This window comes from Bufo bufo, chromosome 4, assembly GCF_905171765.1.
Source record: "Bufo bufo chromosome 4, aBufBuf1.1, whole genome shotgun sequence".
In the NCBI taxonomy this organism is placed as follows: domain Eukaryota; kingdom Metazoa; phylum Chordata; class Amphibia; order Anura; family Bufonidae; genus Bufo; species Bufo bufo.
The window spans coordinates 105,493,249-105,521,181 of NC_053392.1; the positions used below are offsets into that span (position 1 = coordinate 105,493,249).

The 27,933-nt window shown below is 46.7% G+C and overlaps 1 protein-coding gene and 1 long non-coding RNA gene across 2 annotated transcripts in view; one reads left to right on the forward strand and one right to left on the reverse strand.

The window, feature by feature from the left end:
* LOC120997527 overlaps positions 1-27,933 on the forward strand; it is a 1,081,373-nt gene that overhangs the window by 781,690 nt on the left and 271,750 nt on the right. The gene's annotated exons all lie outside the window — the stretch shown is intronic.
* Positions 3,827-12,224, reverse strand: MSL2 (MSL complex subunit 2). The gene is made up of 2 exons (XM_040427606.1): positions 11,513-12,224; positions 3,827-6,959 (listed from the first exon to the last, which is right to left on the reverse strand). Exons 1-2 carry the CDS (start codon positions 11,652-11,654, stop codon positions 5,344-5,346), a joined length of 1,758 nt encoding a protein of 585 aa, XP_040283540.1. The 5' UTR covers positions 11,655-12,224; the 3' UTR covers positions 3,827-5,343.

Sequence of the window (27,933 nt, forward strand, 5' to 3'; positions counted from 1 at the left end):
CACAAATGGTCTTGGAGGACCTCAACATTTCAATTAAAATGGAAAAAAAAAAATATATATAAATAACGCAATGTGTGTGACCACCATTCCATGTGGAAATATATCCACATCATGCAAGCTTTTGGAACAGCTCAATCCATGGGTCTGGCAACAACTTGGAACTTCAGAAGGTCAACTGCTCTACCAGGTATTTATAGGGAGAAGAAGCGTAAAACAAAAAAAGGTTGAAACAAGTTAAAGGCGACCACGTGGGGACCTGACCACCTGTCTTGTACAGAACCACTGCCTAGTGCATGAGATGTACAGGGAATGTCTTCCTAAGAATATATTAGAGAAAAGAAGCAGAGATCTCAGGATCCTGACACAGAAGTCACCAACTTCTAGGACTCCAGAATCTCACAGCTGCACTTTTCTGATGGGTCTATTAGAGGGCTGCAGCGGGAGGGGGTTTTCAGTACATATACAACCGACAGCAGAAGAGTTAAGTCCACTTTAAATAACAGGGACACCATATAAATATTATGTAACAACTCATTGTGCAATTAAAAGGCCAGATAATAATTAAGCCTCAATAATTTAATTAAATTTTTTTGCCGAGTCCATTTGTAAAATTCCGGACAGGGCCAGGACTCCAGTAACACAAAAGCAAAGCTGTATTCAAAAGTCATATCCATATCTAACACACAGTGCATCAAGGGAACCTTCCAAATCAAACTAGATGTCTAGCATATAGAATTTTGTAAGTGTAAATGTAGACATCATGAGGGGCTTTCTCAGAGTATATGACGGTAAAGGAGACTGACCCCCTCTTCCCCCTACAGCAATCACATCGGACATCATGAAGTGGGGGAGCTGGATCTTTATTAATGACCGGCAGTAAGTACAAGGACAGTGTGCGTTTCTTACATACAGCACTGTATGGATGTACTGTATACTGATCCCTGCATTGAGGGGGAAGATGTGAACTCAATAACGTCAAGCATGGACCACCATTAACACCGAGTCAAATGCACCCTCTAGATCAGGGATCAGCACCCTCCGGCACGCCAGCTGTGCTGAAACTAGTTCCAAAAATGCTTTATTAACTTGTATTGGAGTTGAAAGAAAATCTGAACAAGTGGGAATGCTGGGAGTTGTAGTTTCTCAGCAGCTGGAGTGCCAAAAAGTTGCTGACCCCTGCTCTAGATCTAGCCACGTTTCCCGGACTGACAGCAGCTGATGTGAGCCAAACTCACTGAAAGTCAATTACGATTCGGGAGTTTCAGCCCAACCATGGGTCTACTGTGCTCAGATGAAGCCACGCACAGGACAGTAGACCCGTGGTCAGACTGGGACTCGCAGCATTATAGTTGGTGCAGTGAGTTTGCCTTGGAAGAGCTGCAGTCGGTCTGGGAAATGTGGCCCCTCACACGGATTGTTTCTCCCGGACCACACTCACCAGTGTGACATTACCCCTGGTGGTTTCACAGTCTTTTTGCCATTTATGTTGTTTGAGGTTTTTAGGGTGTTTAATACTGATGACCTGTCCTCCGGCTAGGTCATCAATATCTGATGGGTGGGTGGGGGGGGGGGGGGGGGGTACAACTTTCGGACCGCTCCGATCAGCTGTATGAAGCTGCAGCTACTTCCAAGGCCAGTGATGTCATTTTCATCAGTCCCATTCACGTACAGCGCTGTGCTTGGTATACTGCGAAGAGCGCCGCAGCCTCTTCACAACGCTGCTGGATGGCAGTGCCAGAGCCCCCCACCAATCAGATACTGCTGACCTATCCTGAAGTTAGACCATTTTCCTCCAAGAAAAAGCTTTTAAAACCTAGTGAATTATGAGGCACGCTACAGAGAAAGCATTTTGCATGCCATTTTTGTGTGTTGTGTTTGTGCGTTTTTAGATAACATGGCATGTTTTAGTCCCCACCCCCCCATGGGAGTTGAAATTCACTGTTTAAAATTTAATAATATAAATAATCTAAAAAAAAAATATATAACTTTTTAACAACAAAAAAAACCTCAATAGATTTGTGTGTGAAGAAAGCTTAAAGGAGTTGTAAGAGGTTAGATTTATTTTTCACCACCCAGATACTGCCGCTTTAATTCCCATGGTCTGGATCTAGTGCTGCGGCTCAGCCCCATCCCAATGAATGGTGCAGAGAATACACGGGCAGGAGCGGAGGTGGCCCCTTTCTAAAGAACGTCATAAAAACCCTTGACATCGGAGAACACCCTTCTAGAGGTATTTGATCAACTATATAATGTTTCAATAAGCTTAACTGATCTCTAACATTAAAAAGGACCAGCAAACAAATTAAAAGGGTTGTCTCACTCCAGCAACTAGCATTTATCATGTAGAGAAGGTTAATACAAGGCAGTTACTAATGTATTGTGATTCTCCATATTGCTTCCTTTGCTGGCTGGATTCATTTTTCCATCACATCATACACTGCTCGTTTCCATGGTTTCGACCACCCTGCAATCCAGCAGTGGTGATCGTGCTTGCACACTATAGGAAAAAGCGCTGGCCTATGTGAGCTCCCGCTCCCAGTCATCAAATAGACTAGTGCTTTTTCCTATAGTGTGCAATCATGACCACCACTGATGGCTTGCAGGATGGTTGAAACCATGGAAACGAGCAGTGTATAATGTGATGGAAAAATGAATCCAGCCGGCAAAGGAGGCAATATGGATAATCACAATACATTAGTAAGTGCCTTGTATTAACCTTCTCTACATGATAAATGCCACTTGGAGTGAGACAACCCCTTTAACAGTCTCATAACTGATGCAGAGAGCACCAGTCCGCCATCCTTCTCACACCACCCAGACAGGGAGGCTTTCAGCTTTATTGGAGCGTAGCTGGAGGTGCCGGTCCCATAAGATGTGGTCCCTTCCTAAACTCATGACCTCATAATACTTCAGAAGTACTTACGTAGAATAGCTGCAAAAAGTTAATTGGTTATGCACAAAATCAGGACTGTTGTAGGCATTTCCATCTATTCTTTCAAGGCATCATGCCACTACATAGTGAACTTTGGGGGCAACAATCTCCATACACTGTAAAGATCAGGATTGCGTACGTACCCAACAGGCAACTAATGCTTCCCCCTACAACTATGGGAACGTTGAAAATTACTTTTTTTTTGAAAAATTCCTAAAACCCTCTGTCTAATGGCCACGTGGAGTCTGGAAGAATACGGTCAGTGTGACGGCTGCATTTTTATGGACCCGCCGCTGCATCATGGCAATCTATAATGCTGCGAGTTCCAGTACGGAGCAAGGATCTACTGCGTCGTAAGGAACAGTAGACCTCTGGTCGGTATGGGAAACGCGGCCGTCACAAACCACACAAGACCACGTGAAAGCAGCCTAAGAATTTACTTGCACAAATGACACAGGTTGTTTTACGGCAGAATGACATTAAATTGGCAGGACGACCTCTGGAGACATAGAATTAAGGAAACGTTTTTGTAGCCGAAGGGAGCGTTTAAGGCAAAGGAGACACTTCTACGGAACTAATATTTCATGTGGCTTATAAAAATTAAGCTTTAAAATGGTTGTAGGAGTTTAAATTATAATTTATTTTTTTTAAAAAGCCCTCCGATGTGCTCATATACAGCACATGACCACTGCATCCAATCACTGGCCTTGTGCTGTTTACTGCTGAGGCCAGCGATTGGCTACAGCAGATGTGTGCAATAAACAGATACATCGCTGCATGCAACACATGACGTCATGGGTGCAGCAGGGAGGATAGGAGTAGTGGTACTGGTACAGGGTGAGTTTGGGAAAGCATCTATAATTTAGTTTTTTTTAATTATTCTAATACCTTCTGTGCCTTTTTTTTTTTTTAAATTAACTCCTAAAAATGAAAAGCCTCCTATATTGTACAGCTGGGGTGAAAAAAATCCTACAATGTGGTGGACCAAATAGAAGGCCGGATATCAGAGTATGATCCAGCAGGTTAAATTAAGATCCCGACATGCAGGGATTTCTCCGATTCGGTTACTATTCCAATTTTGCGTATTAGACATGGCACAGCTCTCAGCAACAGCCTTTGACAATCTGGTTCCAGATTAGAATTTCAGTGACCAGATGGACACGACATATGAATGAAACGGCAACATCTTCACCCATTAAACATCTGTAATCGGCTCCACGTATGTGAAAGGAGACGCGCATCAGTAATAGATTAAGGACACATTCAGATGACTGGTGGAAAGACCCTGACCCTCCATGGTTCACAGACCCACTGCTGATCCATGTTCAGATCACCACAACTGCATGGAGAAGTGGCAGGCTGCTCCACAAATGGCCTCGTATGCACACATCCTAACAAGAGGATCACCGTCTCCACATCAAGTGCTCTAGTGTACGGTATACATGAAACAAACGACCCATTTAGGAATACACGTGTGGTAGAATGTATCTTCTGATCATCAGAAATATCAAGCATTCAGTGACCACCGGCTATGTGTAAATGACTACGGCAGCCCAGTTACCCCGTCTTCTACAGACACGACTCCTCGATAAGCCAGAAGATGCAAGATAGATATACGCCAGGAACTGAGGGCTATAAGCTGCTGACATGCTGAACCCTCCATCCCAAGGGGATCATTTTGGGTAGACAAGGCCATCAACTATTGGTATTCTATACCATCACCCTAAATGTATGTAGGCCAAGACCAATGCTACCTGTGTGATCTACCAGACATCAAATACTGCTGTGGGTGAACTCATGAGGACAGCATTAAGGAAAGTCTCACATGTACTTAAGGGGATGTTACATCTTTGGAATGCAGCATGTACATTAGACAAAGGAGTGAATTATCGTAAAAATTTACACGTGAAGGGGGAAATATTGCCAAGTGTCAGTGAACCCTCGTGTGCATCACATGGATCGTTGCAATCAAACTACTGTGAAATTTGTACTTTGTTTCCTATATGAAGTGACAAAGTAGTTTAGAAAGCCAACATCATGGCGACGACGGGCAATGGTTAAAACAATGTATGACAGGATACAAGAGGTTGTTGCGTGGTTGCTCTTTCTTGCCAAAGATCATTTTCTATAAATCAGGTGCATCAGAGAAAAAAAAAAAAAAAAAAACATAAGTCTTCGAGTCAACCCTCAGACTGAAGAAATAGAAAACTGACAGACTTTAGGGTTACAATTCATTGTCCCATCCACCCCTCCCGACCCCACAAACATGAACACATAACTTAGCAATAAACACACTTGATACAAGTGATCTATATGCAGAAGCTCTGGCAAGGAAACCCGACAGAACCATAGCTGCCATAAAACTGCAACCATTCTCCTGCCCCCTAAACAGCCAGGGATGGCTGGCTCTATTAACAGTCAAATCTCAAGTCTATCGCTTCATCTAAGCTTTTGTCATCGTGGGGACTGGCAGCTAAAAAAGTCGCTACAGGAGAGCCCGCAACATTAATGACACTGGCGCTCGTGCTGGCATTGCGTACCGCAATGCTGGTCACGTTAATGCCCAAAGTGAGCCGGGTCTGTTCTAAAGCCTTCTCTGGCACAGCAAACGCCTCCAACTTCTTCTCCCCATTTGCCATGTAAGAGTTTTGGCAGCCACGGCAAATGCAGTCCAGACACGCTTTCCGATTTGAATAGCAAGGACATCGCTGGCCCCGACAGGTAAGAACACTTGGATTTTGAGTAGCACGTCCACATTTGCAGCCTTTCTTCTCAGGTGGCTTTTTATACACAGTTTTTGTCGGGCTCCCGGGGACCACGTTATTGCTGGAGAGTTTCTCCTTTACCTTGTCCTTTGTTTTCAGCAATGGTGGCTTGGATTTCGGATGCGTTTTCTTATGCATGTGCTCCGGATTTTTCTTCAAGGTTTTATTCGATAAAAGAATGGTCTTGCTAATTTTGGAGGAGCTACCCCCATTGGGGACAGTAACAATAGGCTGAAAGAAGTTTCTGTTTTCCCGAGTTAGTAGAAAAGGAGTCTGGGAACCTATCGCCGGCCCGAGGATAATGCTGGAAATGGGCAGTGGCAGGACTTTCTCACTGTCACTCTCTGAACGAGACCGCTTGCGGTTAGTTTTCACCATTTTTAGGGTTGCAGCTGTACAGGAGACACCAAGAGGGGGAGCGTGGCTGTCGGACAACAGGACAGCATGTGTAAGCGGCTGTGGGCAAATATCCAAAAACGTTCCATTTGACACGGACGTGTCCAGAGCATGCTGCAGGTCGCAGTCCGTGACTTCGGAACCGGAAACCGTTTCGAGGCTCTGGAGAACTTCCTCGACGCTAAGAAGCAGAGGATCACTGCTTTTAAGATCATCGTTATAACCACATATATCAAGTCCAGCTGAACATAAGTCACTTGTGGAAACCTGGTCACAGACCGTCTCTAGGCTCTCCGACAGGTCCTCTGTTTTAATATCGACAGGTGTGCAACAAAGGTCGATGGGGCCGGGGCTCTCAGGGGTAGGGATATTTACAGCAAGATCAGTTTCAGACGATAGTCCATTGCAGTTGGGCAAACCATTAGCAACTGTGCACTCACTATTGAGATCTGGTGCGTCTTGGGGGATGGGGCAGAGGTTTGCTTCTGGTTCAGTTGCCAGTTCTGAATTAGAGGGTAAAGGAGAATGAGAAGGACACAGCGGTGAGGGGGGCCCAGAAGTTCTCCCCTGCTCTTCCTCGGGTGTAGATTCTTCCACAGTTTCCTCAGGAAGAAATGCCAAAATGTCAGCCGAGCACTCCATGGTACTTAATACGTCCCGTGCCAGCGGTGTGTGTGTGATGTACTCGCATAGCTTCTTGTAGCAGCTCACCAAGATGCCCAACTGCTTATTCTCCTCAAACTGGTCGTAGTCCTTACACCAGCTGCAGGAAGGCTTCATCATCATCTTTTTACCCTTGCACTGCTTGCACACATAATGCTGACAAGTTGAATTGATTGGAGATACAGGGTCTTCAAGCAAATTTCCTGAAGAAAAAACAAAAACAGAATTGTTAAACTTTTATATATGACACGCGTTACATCTATAGACTAAGGCCTCATGCACCCAACTGCGCAAGTCCGCAAAACCTAGATCGCGGCTGTGTGCCCTGCACTTTCCCTGCTCCATACTCTTGTTGAAACGTCCTACCCTAGTCCACAATGCAGCCAAGAATGGGACATACGGACGCAGAGAGCACGCGGTGTGCTGTCCGTATCTTTTGTGGCCCCATAGAAATGAAAGGGTCAACACTAGGGACGAACAACCGAAGTCGATTCGCATAAAACTTCATTTCAATACTGTACGGTGCGAGCGCTCTGTACGGTATTAGAATGTATTGGCTCAGATGAGCCGAAGTTATTACTTTGCAAAGACTCGCGAGACTTTGCATCATAACTTCATAAATTAATTTCTACTGTAAAAAAACATTTCCCGTACCTTGGGACTGAACCAGAGTTCAGGAAATGTTTTTTTACAGTAGAAAGCAAGTTATTACGCAAGACTTCGAAGTAATACCTTCGGCTCATCTGAGCCAATACATTCTAATACCGTACGGAGCACTCACTCCATACAGTATTGAAACTAAGTTTTATGTGAATCAACTTCGGTTGTTTCATCTGACAACGATTCACTCATCCCTAGCCAACAGCTGATCCGCAAAAACAGGTGGACTGGATACACGCAAAAGATAGGATTGTGTACAGCGTCCTTTATCACACATCGGTGCACTAGCATGGCTTCTTGGTTAACCCCTTCCTGATTACACCACAGGGGTCGATGACCTGGTCCCTGTGGTGGCATCCCGTTCACATGGAGGGTCTGGTGACACCACACGCTCCTGTATGTGGTCCCATCAACAGGACTGGGCTGTTACACAAAGCGCGAACCTGTCCTGCGTCAGGGATCCAAAATAATCCCAGAAAACAGTGCTCCTATAGGAACGCTGTGTGCCCGATTTCACAATTCTGATGACATCGCAGGGATTCCCTGTGCAGAGGGGGCCGAGTCATGTGGAGACACCACCAATTTCTGCCTGGTCTACCCAGTCCCATCTACTTTTACACCTTTACCGAAAAATGTCTGTGCTAGTCTGAAGCGGAGGGAGATCCATGTACAGATAAGGCAGGGCTTGGTTTCTGGTGCTATGGTGACATCACACGTTCCACAAGGTATACACACTGTGTACAGGGGAAGGGGGGCAAATAATTTACTGAGCAGCCTACTTTAATACATTGCATGAGCAAAGAAGCACGATTGTCCACCCTGACAACCAATTGTAATTATGGCTGGGAAAGCGTTTAACAAAGGAAAAAAGGCAGTCCTGTTCACCACCGAGGCTCCGGTCCCTGTGGGAGCAGAAGTTCCTATAAATGGCACAAGCAGCATAGACGGGTCGTCACACTTTTGGTCCCCCCAGGAGGAGTGGCAGTCTATTGGGAAGGACCACCAATAACACTTCCCCCGGACAGAAATAAAATTGGTCTTGGGAATCAGACAGATCCTTTAATATCCAATACAATCTTCCATAGTAAGAAAGTGCAAATTTTTCTGAGCTTTGCACGAGTCCAATATACCCCCAGTACTGAAAGGGTTAAAAGCAGGGGAGCACGGTTCTGCAGCACACTATCTGCCGGCTCAGCGCACAGACATTGTTGTGTCTGATCCCATCCTACATCTGCTCCCCCCATCATACTGAGACATGAAGCGGAGTCTGCGGCAGTGAAGGCCTCTCATCTCACACCGACGTGTACCCAGCAGCGCTCTGACGGCGATACACACAGGACGCTGCTGCGTTAAGAACGTCGGCTTTTTAGGTTTACAACCCACAAACTTGATTCCAATGGGGCACTGCTCACTCATCACACCGGCTGTACACCGCCACCTCAGTCCTGACACATGCCGAGCGACAACAATGTACAACATGTCACACATGGGGACAATCTCTGGTGTCCTCTCGTGACTGCCTTTCCTAATAGACATCCGCAAAACAGAAAGACCTCACGGGATGAGGGCCTGGTGTGGAGGACACACCACTAGCCGGCAGCACTGAGTAACACTCCACCTGCACTGGACAACACCGGTTATGGGCCCCACCACAACACGTGCAATGCTCATTAGATAGCATGTGGCTTTTAGTTAAGTGCCTCTTTACTAAGGGGTTAACATAACCCACAAAATAGCTATCACCTACCCACAGGATCACAGGGATCTGACCACTGAGGCCCCGTGACCCCAAGAACGAAGAGTCCCGAGCCCCCCCTCAGAATGGAGTGGTAGAACACATAGCTGTCCATTTCAGTGGGGGTGACGTAGAGAGCGCTGCCACACTCAGAGGGGGCTCGGGGGGCGCCTTGCTCTTCAGATTGCAGGGATAGGCGATTTTCTTGGGACATTACCTTTAACACTGACCATTTTATCAATGGAGGAAAGAGGGATCCAGCAGTAATACAGTTAATACTTCCAGACAGCCCCACATCCTCAATAAGGGCTCATTCAGAAGACCGCATGAATGGATCCGCACCCATTCCACAATTTTGCGGAACAGGCGCAGACCCATTCATTTCAATGGGGCAGCAAAACATGTGGACAGCACAGGGTGTGCAGTCCACATCCACAGTTCCGTTCCGCAGCCCCGCAAAAGAGAGAGCAAGTCCTATTGGACAAGAATAGTCATTTCTATCCGGCCATGTGTGGTCCGCAAAATGCAGAACGCTCCCGGCTAGTATCTGTGTTTTGCGTATCCGTAATTAGCAGACCGCAAAACAACAACGGTCGTATATACAGCAGGAGAAGCCGAGCAGATTGATGTATATTTTGGTGGGAAAAGGTTCAGTAAAACTTGTAACTCTTACATTTACATCAGCAGCTATAGGTCCAGGAGGGGGAGGGGGGTCATCAGGGACTGACACATACACACAGTGCTATCACTGGGGACCGATAGCAGTCCAAACACAAATATACATCTGTTCAGCTCCTCCTGCTCTGACATGGGGCTGCCAAACGGCACCGCACTTTTTGGTGGCAGGTCCTCTTTACAGAATAAAGCAGCCGCAGGAACAGGAGTAACAACACTGGTCAGAATCCATCCACGGCAGGATGAGCCCGAGTTACTGCAATATAGGAGCAAACCGTGAAAGTGAAACTGAAAGTGAGCTCAATCCGACAGAAATGAAGTCTGCCCCGATCATCTCTTCACCAACCTGACCACGAGGTGTGAACATGGCCATACAGAGTCTTATTACAGCCTAACAGCAGCACACATCCCTGTAGGTGACAAGACAGGTAACGTTGGGGAACCGAAAGGCAGGCAGTGCCCTCCTGGGCCACAGCGATGAAAGGGTTAAACAGCCAGGACCATGCATGCTTGGCAGGGGAGTTGCTGAGGCAACCATCCGGAGCCCGGCAGGTATCGTGCATGGGCACTATTCATATTAAAGGGCCCTGCGCTCTGTGTTGGGCGGCTCTGCACCCAAACAGGGATGTCCTCTCCAGATCAGGCAGGAGACAGGACAGCCCCTGGGTCCGTCATTGGGGGGGAGTAGCAGATTATAAAAGTCAACCCCTTTAACGAAGGGTAAATTTGCCACATGGATTTTGCAGCGCGTTACAAGTCAAAACCCCCATAAACCCCCCTTCCATAGTCCTGCGGTGGAGCCGATATGTCACAGATTCCCCTACATACAGATGGAAGAACCACCACCACGAGACACTGGGCACCAGCGGCAGAACGCTTCCACGTCCCCGGGTCTGCCCAGAGGCGCACGTACACTGGACCATGACAGAAGTCCTCCACGTGCAGAAAGTTACACAGCATGTCCAATCCTGATCCGATTGGCAGACGAGAATAAGCATTTCTACAACGGGGCCCGCGAAAAGTGCGAGAGGCAAACTGACCGCAGCCACAAAATCCGATAGGGTTACATCCGCGCAGCCTACGGCGACATTCACACGACCGCCGTTTTGGGCCGCATTTTTTTGCAACTTGGATGCAGACCCATTCACTTCAATGGAGCCGCAAAAGACACGGACAGTAATCCGTGCCATGACCCCGCAAAAAGAATACGTGTTCTAATTGTCCACAGTGTTTTTACGGATCAGCCGTTTGCAGCACGGTTGTGTGAACGCAGACTCAGGGTAAGACCACACAGACTGCAGTCATAGCGCGGTTTTCGCGCCGTTAACAATGCAGACCGACTATACCGTATAGTGATTGCGCTGGGTAAGCAGAGAAATAATGGGGGGCTTTGTTGCCCATAGCAACCAGATACCATCTTTTTTTTTTTTTTCAAAGGAGCACCAAACAATGACAGGTGGAATCTGATTGGTTGCTATGGGCAACAGAGTATTGATAGATCTTACAGCAGCTCAGGACACTGCCTTCCCAATAATTGCCTGCTGTTGGCGCTACCCTACACCAGTGCATGCTGGGAGCTGTGGTTCATAGGAGCTGCAGCCAGCAGACGGCACTTGCCATGCAGATCACTCCCCCTGGGCCACCACGGGCCTGCCTGATCACACCCCGATCCAGCCCCCGGCTCACCGCACACACAGCAGGCCAGGGCCTGCCTGAAGAAGGGCAGCATCCTGCAGATCTCGGCGGCAGCCTGCGGGTCCTCGGGGTCGTAGTTCAGCACCAGTCGGCTCGCTGAGATGAACAGAGAGGTGGCATTCACTGGGTTCATTGCAGACTGCTTCCAGGCGCGGGCTCCAGCAGACAGAATCAGGCGGCTCCCCCCGGCTCCTCACCCCCAGGTCATTGTCTCCGGGGGGCGCTGCACGCCACTCAAGGCCCGGGCTCTAGTGCACGGGTGCCGGGGTCCTCATCCTCAGTGCCGGCGCTCCAGGGTTCACATTGCCCCTCCGTGCGGGGCGGTCACATCCATGGAGAAGAGACGAGGCTTCCGGCAAGGGCGAAAAATCTAGGCCGCGGCGCAGCGAGGCCTCCCGTGCGCGGATGACAGGAAGCGGCTCCGGCCCGCCACTCCTCCCCAGCACCGCGCACAGATAACAGGCCTGAAGTACAAAGACGAGCCGCGGACTCCCGAGGGCCTCCAGGAGATGGCGCTGTGTGCCGGGGGGCGCCCGGCCACTGCCGGTATTATTGTATCTGTTTAGGAGGGGGGGAGGGGTCGCTGATGACGTCGCGAACGCGCTTGGCTTCAATCTCCGGTCCAGCCGCGCTCCCAGTGGCGGGAAAGGCGATCAGGTGACCCGCGCGCGCCCTCGAAGCTCGTCACCGGCGGGAAATGAGAACAAGAAGAAAAAAAAGAAAAGAAAAAAAAAAGGGCGTGGCCCCTGCTATGGGCAGTGAACGAGTGCGCAATGGAGACGCGCGTGCGCACAGTGGAGATCTAAGAGGCGGGTGGGAAGGGAGAGCCTATGGCGTAGCGAGGGTGGGCAGTTAGGCTGCGCATGCGCAGTTGCCGATCGCTTGCTGCAGAGGGTGCTGATACTACAGTGGGAGTGGCGTCGTATAAGTTAAAGGCTGGCGGAAGAAAGCCTGGCGTTATGTTACTGAGGCCTATTATGTCCACGGTTGCTATGGACAACACGTTTCTCTGCAGTAGTGTTAAATGAGGGATTTTCTGTCAACAAGCTGTGAAACCGATGCTGAGACTTGTAGTACTCCAGCACGTTAGACGGAATATGTGGTTCTCGTGTATGCATGGTCTGCTCTGCAGGTGGGGGATGTGAAGGATGTATGCAGCGCCCCCATGAGGTCAGGGGTGGACTGGGAAGGTAAGGGGGCTGCAAACTGACTGAAGGCAGAGCCAATATAAGCAGGCAAGGCCAGCAATACCACAGTGCAGCACAATATACCGCCCCAGCAGAACCAAATACTATAGTGCAGCACAATATACCGCCCCAGCAGAACCAAATACCACAGTGCAGCACAATATACCGCCTCAGCAGAACCAAATACTATAGTGCAGCACAATATACCGCCCCAGCAGAACCAAATACCACAGTGCAGCACAATATACCGCCCCAGCAGAACCAAATACCACAGTGCAGCACAATATACCGCCCCAGCAGAACCAAATACTATAGTGCAGCACAATATACCGCCCCAGAAGAACCAAATACCACAGGGCAGCACAATATACCGCCCCAGCAGAACCAAATACCACAGTGCAGCACAATATACTGCCCCAGAAGAACCATATACCACAGTGCAGCACAATATACCGCCAACAGAACCATATACCACAGTCCAGCACAATATACCGCCCCAGCAGAACCAAATACCACAGGGCAGCACAATATACCGCCCCAGCAGAACCATATACCACAGTGCAGCACAATATACCGCCCCAGCAGAACCAAATACCACAGTGCAGCACAATATACCGCCCCAGCAGAACCATATACCACAGTGCAGAACAATATACCGCCCCAGAAGAACCAAATACCACAGGGCAGCACAATATACCGCCCCAGCAGAACCATATACCACAGTGCAGCACAATATACTGCCTCAGCAGAACCAAATACCACAGTGCAGCACAATATACCGCCCCAGCAGAACCAAATACCACAGTGCAGCACAATATACTGCCCCAGCAGAACCAAATACCACAGTGCAGCACAATATACTGCCCCAGCAGAACCAAATACCACAGTGCAGCACAATATACTGCCCCAGCAGAACCATATACCACAGTGCAGCACAATATACCGCCCCAGCAGAACCAAATACCACAGTGCAGCACAATATACTGCCCCAGCAGAACCATATACCACAGTGCAGCACAATATACCGCCCCAGCAACACCAGATACCACAGTGCAGCACAATATACCGCCCCAGAAGAACCAAATACCACAGTGCAGCACAATATACTGCCCCAGCAGAACCAAATATCACAGTGCAGCACAATATACTGCCCCAGCAGAACCATATACCACAGTGCAGCACAATATACCGCCCCAGCAGAAACAAATACCACAGTGCAGCACAGTATACCGCCTCAGAAGAACCAAATACCACAGTGCAGCACAATATACCGCCTCAGAAGAACCAAATACCACAGTGCAGCACAATATACCGCCCCAGCAGAACCGAATACCACAGTGCAGCACAATATACTGCCCCAGAAGAACCAAATACCACAGTGCAGCACAATATACCGCCCCAGAAGAACCAAATACCATAGTGCAGCACAATATACCGCCTCAGCAGAACCATATACCACAGTGCAGCACAATATACTGCCCCAGCAGAACCAAATACCACAGTGCAGCACAATATACCGCCCCAGAAGAACCAAATAGCACAGTGCAGCACAATATACCGCCCCAGCAGAACCAAATACCACAGTGCAGCACAATATACCGCCCCAGCAGAACCAAATACCACAGTGCAGCACAATATACCGCCTCAGCAGAACCAAATACCACAGTGCAGCACAATATACTGCCCCAGCAGAACCAAATACTATAGTGCAGCACAATATACCGCCTCAGCAGAACCAAATACCACAGTGCAGCACAATATACTGCCCCAGCAGAACCAAATACCACAGTGCAGCACAATATACCGCCCCAGAAGAACCAAATACCACAGTGCAGCACAATATACCGCCCCAGCAGAACCATATACCACAGTGCAGCACAATATACCGCCCCAGCAGAACCAAATACCACAGTGCAGCACAATATACCGCCCCAGCAGAACCAAATACCACAGTGTAGCACAATATACCGCCCCAGCAGAACCAAGTACCACAGTGCAGCACAATATACCGCCCCAGCAGAACCAAATACTATAGTGCAGCACAATATACCGCCCCAGCAGAACCAAATACCACAGTGCAGCACAATATACTGCCCCAGCAGAACCATATACCACAGTGCAGCACAATATACCGCCCCAGAAGAACCAAATACCACAGTGCAGCACAATATACCGCCCCAGAAGAACCAAATACCACAGTGCAGCACAATATACCGCCCCAGCAGAACCAAGTACCACAGTGCAGCACAATATACTGCCCCAGCAGAACCATATACCACAGTGCAGCACAATATACCGCCCCAGAAGAACCAAATACCACAGTACAGCACAATATACCGCCCCAGCAGAACCAAATACCACAGTGCAGCACAATATACCGCCCCAGCAGAACCAAATACCACAGTGCAGCACAATATACTGCCCCAGCAGAACCAAATACCACAGTGCAGCACAATATACCGCCCCAGCAGAACCAAATACTATAGTGCAGCACAATATACCGCCCCAGCAGAACCAAATACCACAGTGCAGCACAATATACCGCCCCAGCAGAACCATATACCACAGTGCAGCACAATATACCGCCCCAGAAGAACCAAATACCACAGGGCAGCACAATATACCGCCCCAGCAGAACCAAATACCACAGTGCAGCACTATATACAGCCCTAGCAGAACCAAATACTATAGTGCAGCACAATATACCGCCTCAGCAGAACCATATACCACAGTGCAGCACAATATACCGCCCCAGCAGAACCAAATACCACAGTGCAGCACAATATACCGCCCCAGCAGAACCAAATACCACAGTGTAGCACAATATACCTCCCCAGCAGAACCAAATACTATAGTGCAGCACAATATATCGCCCCAGCAGAACCAAATACCACAGTGCAGCACAATATACCGCCCCAGCAGAACCAAATACCACAGTGCAGCACAATATACCGCCCCAGCAGAACCAAATACTATAGTGCAGCACAATATACCGCCTCAACAGAACCAAATACCACAGTGCAGCACAATATACCGCCCCAGCAGAACCAAATACTATAGTGCAGCACAATATACCACCCAGCAGAACCAAATATCACAGTGCAGCACAATATACTGCCCCAGCAGAACCATATACCACAGTGCAGCACAATATACCGCCCCAGCAGAACCATATACCACAGTGCAGCACAATATACCGCCCCAGCAGAACCAAATACCACAGTGCAGCACAATATACCGCCCCAGCAGAACCAAATACTATAGTGCAGCACAATATACCGCCTCAACAGAACCAAATACCACAGTGCAGCACAATATACCGCCCCAGCAGAACCAAATACTATAGTGCAGCACAATATACCACCCAGCAGAACCAAATATCACAGTGCAGCACAATATACTGCCCCAGCAGAACCATATACCACAGTGCAGCACAATATACCGCCCCAGCAGAACCATATACCACAGTGCAGCACAATATACCGCCCCAGCAGAACCAAATACCACAGTGCAGCACAATATACTGCCCCAGCAGAACCAAATACCACAGTGCAGCACAATATACCGCCCCAGCAGAACCAAATACTATAGTGCAGCACAATATACCGCCTCAGCAGAACCAAATACCACAGTGCAGCACTATACCGCCCCAGCAGAACCAAATACCACAGTGCAGCACAATATACCGCCCCAGCAGAACCATATACCACAGTGCAGCACAATATACCGCCCCAGAAGAACCAAATACCACAGGGCAGCACAATATACCGCCCCAGCAGAACCAAATACCACAGTGCAGCACAATATACCGCCCCAGCAGAACCAAATACTATAGTGCAGCACAATATACCGCCTCAGCAGAACCAAATACCACAGTGCAGCACAATATACCGCCCCAGCAGAACCAAATACCACAGTGCAGCACAATATACCGCCCCAGCAGAACCAAATACCACAGTGCAGCACAATATACCGCCCCAGCAGAACCAAATACTATAGTGCAGCACAATATACCGCCTCAGCAGAACCAAATACCACAGTGCAGCACTATACCGCCCCAGCAGAACCAAATACCACAGTGCAGCACAATATACCGCCCCAGCAGAACCATATACCACAGTGCAGCACAATATACCGCCCCAGAAGAACCAAATACCACAGTGCATCACAATATACCGCCCCAGCAGAACCAAATACCACAGTGCAGCACAATATACCGCCCCAGCAGAACCAAATACCACAGTGCAGCACAATATACCCCCCAGCAGAACCAAATACTATAGTGCAGCACAGTATATCGCCCCAGCAGAACCAAATACCACAGTGCAGCACAATTTACCGCCCCAGCAGAACCAAATACCACAGTGCAGCACAATATACCGCCCCAGCAGAACCAAATACCACAGTGCAGCACAATATACCGCCCCAGCAGAACCAAATACCACAGTGCAGCACAATATACCGACCCAGCAGAACCAAATACTATAGTGCAGCACAATATACCGCCTTAACAGAACCAAATACCACAGTGCAGCACAATATACCGCCCCAGCAGAACCAAATACTATAGTGCAGCACAATATACCACCCAGCAGAACCAAATATCACAGTGCAGCACAATATACTGCCCCAGCAGAACCATATACCACAGTGCAGCACAATATACCACCCCAGCAGAACCAAATACCACAGTGCAGCACAATATACCGCCCCAGCAGAACCAAATACCACAGTGCAGCACAATATACCGCCCCAGCAGAACCAAATACTATAGTGCAGCACAATATACCGCCCCAGCAGAACCAAATACTATAGTGCAGCACAATATACCGCCTCAGCAGAACCAAATACCACAGTGCAGCACTATACCGCCCCAGCAGAACCAAATACCACAGTGCAGCACAATATACCGCCCCAGCAGAACCATATACCACAGTGCAGCACAATATACCGCCCCAGAAGAACCAAATACCACAGTGCATCACAATATACCGCCCCAGCAGAACCAAATACCACAGTGCAGCACAATATACCGCCCCAGCAGAACCAAATACCACAGTGCAGCACAATATACCTCCCCAGCAGAACCAAATACTATAGTGCAGCACAGTATATCGCCCCAGCAGAACCAAATACCACAGTGCAGCACAATTTACCGCCCCAGCAGAACCAAATACCACAGTGCAGCACAATATACCGCCCCAGCAGAACCAAATACCACAGTGCAGCACAATATACCGCCCCAGCAGAACCAAATACCACAGTGCAGCACAATATACCGACCCAGCAGAACCAAATACTATAGTGCAGCACAATATACCGCCTCAACAGAACCAAATACCACAGTGCAGCACAATATACCGCCCCAGCAGAACCAAATACTATAGTGCAGCACAATATACCACCCAGCAGAACCAAATATCACAGTGCAGCACAATATACTGCCCCAGCAGAACCATATACCACAGTGCAGCACAATATACCACCCCAGCAGAACCAAATACCACAGTGCAGCACAATATACCGCCCCAGCAGAACCAAATACCATAGTGCAGCACAATATACCGCCCCAGCAGAACCATATACCACCCCCAGCAGAACCAAATACTATAGTGCAGCACAATATACCGCCTCAGCAGAACCATATACCACAGTGCAGCACAATATACTGCCCCAGCAGAACCAAATACTAGAGTGCAGCACAATATACCGCCTCAGCAGAACCAAGTACCACAGTGCAGCACAATATACCGCCTCAGCAGAACCAAATACCACAGTGCAGCACAATATACCGCCTCAGCAGAACCAAATACCACAGTGCAGCACAATATACCGCCCCAGCAGAACCATATACCACAGTGCAGCACAATATACCGCCTCAGCAGAACCAAATACCACAGTGCAGCACAATATACCGCCCCAGACAAACCATATACCACAGTGCAGCACAATATACCGTCTCAGCAGAACCAAATACCACAGTGCAGCACAATATACCACCCCAGCAGAACCATATACCACAGTGCAGCACAATATACCACCCCCATCAGAACCAAATACCACAGTGCAGCACAATATACAGCCCCAGCAGAACCAAATACCACAGTGCAGCACAATATACCGCCTCAGCAGAACCAAATACCACAGTGCAGCACAATATACCACTCCAGCAGAACCAAATACCACAGTGCAGCACAATATACTGCCCCAGCAGAACCATATACCACAGTGCAGCACAATATACCGCCTCAGCAGAACCAAATACCACAGTGCAGCACAATATACCGCCCCAGCAGAACCATATACCACAGTGCAGCACAATATGCCGCCTCAGCAGAACCAAATACCACAGTGCAGCACAATATACTGCCCCAGCTGAACCAAATACCACAGTGCAGCACAATATACCGCCCCAGAAGAACCATATACCACAGTGCAGCACAATATACCGCCCCAGCAGAACCATATACCACAGTGCAGCACAATATTCCGCCCCAGAAGAACCAAATACCACAGTGCAGCACAAAATACCGCCCCAGCAGAACCATATACCACAGTGCAGCACAAAATACTGCCCCATCAAAACCAAATACTAAAGTACAGCATAAAATACCACCCCATCAAAACCAATACTGCAGAGTAGAGCAAAATATTGTCCCAGCAGACTCAAATACACAGTGTAGCACAAAATACTGCCCCAACAGAACCAAATACACAATGCAGCATATAATACTGCCCCAACAGAACCAAATACACAATGCAGCACATAATACTGCCCCAACAGAACCAAATACACAATGCAGCACATTATACTGCCCCAGCAGAGCAATATACCACAGAGCAGCACAAACTACTGCCCCAACAGAACCAAATACACAGTGCAGCACAATATACCGGGAAGGAGATATGGTGAGGTTTAATACCTCTTTCAATTCAGGTGACATCTATTTTACAGAGATATTGGAATATCTTACTTATAGAAAAAAAGCTTTTTCCTCCCGGCCGTCCATTACGTACAGAAGGGAAAAGAACCTGCGGGACATGTTGGTACATAGCCACTATGAGGGCATGCGTCCAGGAAAAGCATTTGGTTCCAAGGGCCCCAAATGGGGCTGCCGACCATGTGGCGGTTGTGTTGCCTGTCCTGACATTTTAAGGACAATTTCCTTTACAGACAGGTCTGGCCAGAAAACCTTCCAGATCACACACACTATAACGTGTAGTACAATTGGGGTGATCTATGTGGCTAGATGCCCATGTGACTTACTATACGGTTTGACCTCACGGGAACTCCGGAGACGCGCAAGAGAACATGTACTTGGAATTGAGGCAGCCAAGGATGGGCAGGACATTGCAGGATTGAAAACCATCTCTCGTCACTTCAGGACCCATCATATATGTGCAAAAGTGGAGAACTGAACTGTATTCGAGGGGCTCTGGTGCCAATCAAGGGCTGAGAACAGGACCCATCATGACAGTAATGGATCCCTCTTAAAGGGATTCTGTCACCAGAATTAACCCTATTGAGCTAGCTGACATTAGCGATGTGCTAATGTCAGCTGAACCTAACTAGCCTATTCCTACTTTTATCTATGCCCCCGTTACGCTAGAAATATAACTTTTATAATATGCTAATTAGCCTCTAGGAGCAGGGGGGAGGGGCGTTGTTCCTGCTCCTAGAGGCTCCTTTCTCCCAGGGCCAGGCAGCGCTCGCATCTGTCTGCCAGCCCTGTGCTCTGGGGAAATCTCACGCCGTTCAGTATTCGGCGCAGGCGTGGTGAGGAAGCTGGCAGCCTGCGAGCGTCTTTCCCTCACCGCGCCTGCACCGAATGCTGAACGGCACGAGATTTCACCAGATGCGAGCGCTGCCTGGCCCTGTCAATCAGGACTTGGAGGGAGGCGACAAAGGTGGGAGAACGGAGCCTCTAGGAGCAGGAACAACGCCCCCCTCCCCCCGCTCCTAGAGGCTAATTAGCATATTATAAAAGTTATATTTCTGGCGTAACGGAGGCATAGATAAAAGTAGGAATAGGCTAGTTAGGTTCAGCTGACATTAGCACATCGCTAATGTCAGCTAGCTTAATAGGGTTAAATCTGGTGACAGAATCCCTTTAAAGGTAAGGGGTATTGATAGAGTTCTGGTGGGTGGGAGGGGTGGCAATCGGAAACGTCTGCTGGCACAAAGGGAGGCAAAGTGGATTTTCCGGTTGAACACGGTCACTCCTCGTGGTCTGAATAAAAACTTAAGCTTTTCCCCATTCCTGTAAGACCTGATTAGCAATAAATGATATTCCTTTTTTCTTTCCCTTCTTCATCCTCTGCCCTTCCTCTCCCCTGATCTTTCCCCCCTTTCCTCTTCCCCTAACATAGTTAAGATCTATATGTTATTCATTTCTTTGGTATTAGGAGTTTCGATTTGTCGTAGTTTTAATGAATTTGTGCTTTTATTCATCTTAGTAATTTCTTTTTCTTTGTTTTTTTGCTTTTCTATTTTTTCCTATCTTTTTTTTTATTATAAATTTTTTAGGAATATGGGCCACGCTTCATCGGACGAGAAGTAATTCTAACATGAAGGCAGGATTGTTACATTTATTTAAGACAGTCGTTTCATTGTCTATGAAGGATACATTTTCAGAATGGACTATTTTATTAAGTGTTCTTGCATGGCAAGACCACTTACTGTTATCTCACATATATATTCTTATTATTATAGCCAAATTTACCACCCTAACTCCTCCCACAGTTTTTACACTTCATAGACAGTAAAATACCGAAACGTGCGGATTGTTCCCGATTGGTGTGCTATTACTTTGTGGAACGTTTCGCCGAATGGTTCATGTAATATTGGCATTGCCACTAAAAATGTCCACGGCTAAGCCATAGTCCTGATAGTTTTCACAATATGACCAAACTACAACCGTTTGAAGATGGCAACCTCCAGTGAAGTGAGCAAGTGGGAGCAGTTTGTTTTTAACCGCTCTTCTCTGCCCTTGCTGTAGAGTGAGTTGCCATAGGAACCCAGGTGTGTGAGCAGCCAGCAGAGTGACAAAAGCTAGAGTGTGAGCTGAAAAATCAGGACATGATTTCTAAACTGCCACCACCTCTTTTTCAAGCCCACCTACACAAATCGGCTGCTAATGTTTTTATAAATGTATGTTTTAATGTAACTGTGAAGCACTTTGGGCAACAACATTGCAATTAAATGTGCTATATAAATAAATGAAAGTTGAAATGCATTTCTCACTCTGTCAAGCTTGCCATGTGCACTTTTTAAATTTGATCAGTCAATTGGTTAGTGTAATGTTTACTATCTTTACTCCACACAGTTACTCTGCCCACTCCATAAAGTTACTCTGGCCAGTCCAACCTTTCCACAGTTACTCCAGCCACTCCAACCACACAACAGTTACTCAAGCCACTCCACCCAGTGACTCCGCCCACTCCAGTTGTAGACTACTGGTGGAGGCAAGAACACTTCACACAATTTCCCCAGAAATTTTATCTTTTCTAGTTATTCTTTGCCTTTTAAGCCGTTGCTTAAAGCCTTGAGCCCTGATTTTGAATGCGTATATTATGTACTGTCTTATTTTAATTATTCATTAACCGCCTCACGTCCGCCCATAGGATATAAACGTCCTATGGGTGGACGTCTATTTCTGACAGCACGTTTTAAAACGTCCTGTCAGAAATAGCAGCTGCACGCTAATCGTGCAGCTGCTGATCGGGTTGCGTCTGTGTCTGCAGAGCAGGAAGCGCTGTGCGCTTCCTGTTCCGGCCGACCGGAGTGTGCAGGAGCTGTGTGAGGTCTCTCAGAGACCTCGATCAGCCCTGCTGTGAGGCTGTACAGCGCTGGATTGCTGCTGTACAGCCTCTATAGGGGTGCATTTGTCCTGTAACTGGGGCTACTATGTCAGCCCCAGTTACAGGAGAAATCAACAGTGTAAAAAAAAAAAAAAAAGTGAAGTAAATGTCCCCCAGAGGTCTTGTATGACCTTATGGGGGACGAAAAGTGTAAAATAAAATAAAGGGTTGAAAAAATAAAATAAAAAAAAGTTTCACATGTAAAAAAAAAAAAAATCCCAAGTAAGGAATAAAAAAAAAAATTAAAAATAGAAAAAATAAAATAAAATAGACATATTTAGTATTGCCGCGTCCGTAAAAACCAGCTCTATAAAAATATCACATGACCTAACCCCTCGGGTGAACACCGTAAAAAATAAATAAAAAAAACAGTGTCAAAACAAGCAATTTTTGTCACCTTGCATCACAAAAGGTGCAACACCAAGTGATCAAAAACGCGTATGTCCCACAAAATGGTACCAATAAAACCGTCACCTCATCCCGCAAAAAATGAGCCCCTACATAAGAAAATCTCTCAAAAAATAAAAAAACTATAGCTCTTAGAACATGGAGACACTAAAACATCATTTTTTTGGTTTCAAAAATGCTATTATTGTGTTAAAGTGAAACAAATAAAAAAAAGTATACATATTAGGTATTGCCGCGTCCGTAAAAACCAGCTCTATAAAAATATCACATGACCTAACCCCTCGGGTGAACACCGTAAAAAAAAAAACTGTGTCAAAACAAGCAATTTTTGTCACCTTGCATCACAAAAGGTGCAACACCAAGTGATCAAAAACGCGTATGTCCCACAAAATGGTACCAATAAAACCGTCACCTCATCCCGCAAAAAATGAGCCCCTACATAAGAAAATCTCTCAAAAAATAAAAAAACTATAGCTCTCAGAACATGGACACATTAAAACATAATTTTTTGGTTTCAAAAATGCTATTATTGTGTAAAACTTTAATAAATGAGAAAAAGTATACATATTAGGTATCGCCACGTCCGTAACAATCTGCTCTATAAAAATGTCACTTGACTGAACCCCTCAGGTGAACGCTGTAAAAATAAATAAATAGAAACTGTGCTAAAACAACCAATTTTTTGGTCACCTTGCCCCATAAAGTGTTATAATGAATGATCAAAAAATCATATGTACCCAAAAATAGTACTAATAAAACTGGCACCTTATCCCCTAGTTTCCAAAATGGGGTCACTTCTTGGGAGTTTCTACTGTAAGGGTGCATCAGGGGGCTTCAAATGGGACATGGCATCTAAAAACCATGTGGAGTTCCTTTCCTTCTGCGCCCTGCCGTGTGCCCATACAGCAGTTTATGACCACATGTGGGGTGTTTCTGTAAACCGCAGAATCTGGGTAATAAATATTGAGTTTTGTTTGGCTGTTAACCATCGATGTGTTAAAGAAAAAAATTGATTAAAATGGAAAATCTGCCAAAAAAGTGAAATTTAAAAATTTGATCTCCATTTTCCTTTAATTCTTGTGGAACGCCTAAGGCTCAGTTCAGACCTGAGCGTTTTACAGCGCGTTCCTACGCGCTGTAAAACGCTCAACAAGGAGAAACCAATGCCTCCCTATGGGAATGGTTCTCACCTGGGCGTTTTACAGCGCGTACGATCGCGCTGTAAAACGCCCGACGCTCAAACAAGTACAGGAGCGTTTTTTTGGGCGCTTGTCGCGCGTTCCCGTACATAGACTTTCGGGAACGCGCGACACTGTGTGTACGCTTGTCTCTGTATGCGCGATTGTAAACGCCCGTACAATCGCGCATACAGAGCGCTCCTTTCAGAACGCTCAGGTCTGAACTGAGCCTTAAGGGTTAACAAAGTTTGTAAAATCGGTTTTGAATACCTTGAGGGGTGTAGTTTCTACAATGGGGTCATTTATGGGGGTATCCACTATGTAGGCCCCACAAAGTGACTTCAGACCTGAACTGGTCCTTATAAAGTGGGTTTTGGCAATTTTCTTAAAAATTTTAAGAATTGCTTCTAAACTTCTAAGCCTTCTAACGTCCTAAAAAAATAAAATGACATTTCCAAAATGATGCCAACATAAAGTAGACATATGGGGAATGTTAAATAATAAATATTTTATGAGGTATCACTTTCTGTTTTAAAAGCAGAGAAATTGAAATTTAGAAAATTGCAAATTTTTCAAATTTTTGGGTAAATTTGGGATTTTTTCATAAATAAAGGTGAAATATTTTGACTCAAATTTATGACTATCATGAAGTACAATGTGTCACGAGAAAACAATCTCTGAATGACTTGGATAAATAAAGGCGTTCCAAAGTTATTACCACATAAAGTGAGATATGTCAGTTTTGCAAAATTTGGCCTGGTCAGGAAGGGGGCAAAGGGCCCAGATGGGAAGTGGTTAAGTTGGCTACGTCCTACACTTGGTGTATTAGTGTTTTCACATGTTTTTTTCACTTTGGCACTTTTTTCGCACTGTGCACCTTCATTTTCACTGACACTTTTTCAATTATTTAAAATTTTTATATGAATTTGGGGCAATATACACTCACCTAAAGAATTATTAGGAACACTATACTAATACGGTGTTGGACCCCCTTTTGCCTTCAGAACTGCCTTAATTCTACGTGGCATTGATTCAACAAGGTGCTGATAGCATTCTTTAGAAATGTTGGCCCATATTGATAGGATAGCATCTTGCAGTTGGAGATTTGAGGGATGCACATCCAGGGCACGAAGCTCCCGTTCCACCACATCCCAAAGATGCTCTATTGCAGGGATGGCCAACCTGAGGCTCTCCAGATGTTGCAAAACTACAACTCCCAGTATTCCCAGACCGCCCACAGCTATCAGCCTACAGCAGGGCATGATGGGAATTGTAGTTTTACAACAGCTGGAGAGCCACAGGTTGGCCAGCCCTGCTCTATTGGGTTGAGATCTGGTGACTGTGGGGGCCATTTTAGTACAGTGAACTCATTGTCATGTTCAAGAAACCAATTTGAAATGATTCGAGCTTTGTGACATGGTGCATTATCCTGCTGGAAGTAGCCATCAGATGATGGATACATGTTCTCATTCTGTTTACGCCAAATTCGGACTCTACCATTTGAATGTCTCAACAGAAATCGAGACTCATCAGACCAGGCAACATTTTTCCAGTCTTCAACAGTCCAATTTTGGTGAGCTCGTGCAAATTGTAGCCTCTTTTTCCTATTTGTAGTGGAGATGAGTGGTACCCGGTGGGGTCTTCTGCTGTTGTAGCCCATCCGCCTCAAGGTTGTGCGTGTTGTGGCTTCACAAATGCTTTGCTGCATACCTCGGTTGTAACGAGTGGTTATTTCAGTCAACGTTGCTCTTCTATCAGCTTGAATCAGTCGGCCCATTCTCCTCTGACCTCTAGCATCCACAAGGCATTTTTGCCCACAGGACTGCCGCATACTGGATGTTTTTCGCTTTTCACACCATTCTTTGTAAACCCTAGAAATGGTTGTGCGTGAAAATCCCAGTAACTGAGCTGATTGTGAAATACTCAGACCGGCCCGTCTGGCACCAACAACCATGCCACGCTCAAAATTGCTTAAATCACCTTTCTTTCCCATTCTGACATTCAGTTTGGAGTTCAGGAGATTGTCTTGACCAGGACCACACCCCTAAATGCATTGAAGCAACTGCCATGGGATTGGTTGACTAGATAATTGCATTAATGAGAAATAGAACAGGTGTTCCTAATAATTCTTTAGGTGAGTGTATATTACTTATTTACTGTTTATGGATTATGGAGTTAATCATGTTATATTTCTATATCTCATCTGTATTATATTTTTGTGTTTTTTTGTTTCACTAACATTTAATTATTTCTATCTAATCATGCATATGTCACCATGTTTATGAATTATTTATTAATCATTTATTATTGTTGCATACAATATATTTAATGTTGCACAGCACCATTTGGAGTCACACCATTGAGAGTATCACAAATTGCAGTGGTTTCTTATGTCAGTGGGGGGCTGGCTTTCCGCGATGGAGCGCACGTCTGTATAGTCAGCATCTTTTTTCAGCACATCTTGTACGCATGCCACGGTGGCACGCACACCGGATATCTGGTTTCCGGTCTGCATCCCACTGTGGAGCGCTTAGGTTGTGGGCTAAATTTATCATTTTCTTTGTTTATATATGAAATCTTCACGCCCAGACATCCCCTTCTCCAGGAGCCTGCTGAGCTCTGCCCCCGGCCTCTCCGTCCAAAAAAAACAAAAACAAAAACCCTTACAAGCCTGCCACCTTACTGAGACTGGCTTCCCCATTACATGGCTGTGTAGTTTAAAATTAACCCCTTCTTGCCTCCAGCTGGGGCTAGGGGTGTCAGTTTTCGAATACACGACTATATGTTTATATTAAAATAAATGAACAAAAAATAAGTACCCCTGGCACTATCAAGTACTGAGTGTGGTGTCTGTTGCAGAATTAACCTCTAAGGTGGTGCATGTGCGCTCCTAATGAGGTTACTGTCGCACTTCCCTGCAACAAGTCCACTGGATGTTTTTCATGCAACCCCCCCCCTTCCACGGACACGCACTGTACATCCTGTCGTGTTCCCCCTTCCTTAAGTGGAGTAGTTGCACTGCCACTGGTTGCTGTACATCCGTACATCCATATTCCCCTCCTCCCATAGATGGAGTAATGGCACTACCAATGTATATTGTGCGTCTCGTCATATGACCTTCCATGTATAGACGGACTAATTGCACTGCCCACGTATACCGTGCATCCTGTCGTGTTAGGGTCCATTCACACGTCCGTAGTGTATTGCGGATCCGCACTACCACTGCATACTGTACAGCTTATTGCATTACCCCCCTCCATAGGTGGTGTAATCGCACTACCACTGCATACTGTTCAGCCGGTCGCATTACCCCCCTCCATAGGTGGCGTAATCGCACTACCACTCCACCACTCCATACTGTTCAGCTACTATTACCCAGTCCTCCCCCACAAGCGGAATACGGGCGCAACCACTGGATACGGCAGCTACTACCACATTATCCCCTTCGTTTTTGGTTGTTGGTTTTGAGTGTCGACATGGCAGTCCCTGTCCTCCCAGGGTGTATCCCCACAACACCTCTTTAAGTCCCAGTGGGACTCCACACTACGTGATTGGTCATGATACTCAACACCTTAGGTAGTGTATCTGCCCTAGAAGAGAATTCAGTGGCCTCCTTCCCAGGTGGCGTGTCTACCCTGACTTTGGCTTTTGTGGCTACTTCGGTATAGCCTCCTTCTCAGGGGGAGTATTTACGCTAGCGCTACATATAATGGCTACTACTGTATGGCCTTCTCAGGTATGGCGCTAGCCCTTGTTTCGGTGTTACTATCTGGATGGG

What these genes read in the sequence shown, in the direction of transcription:
- MSL2 (XM_040427606.1), bottom strand. Translation starts at nt 11,654, where the DNA reads ATGAACCCAGTGAATGCCACCTCTCTGTTCATCTCAGCGAGCCGACTG. An exon ending in CCTGGCCTGCTGTGTGTGCG is followed by an intron (nt 6,960 to 11,512) that starts GTGAGCCGGGGG and finishes TTTTTTCTTCAG; the next exon opens with GAAATTTGCTTGAAGACCCT.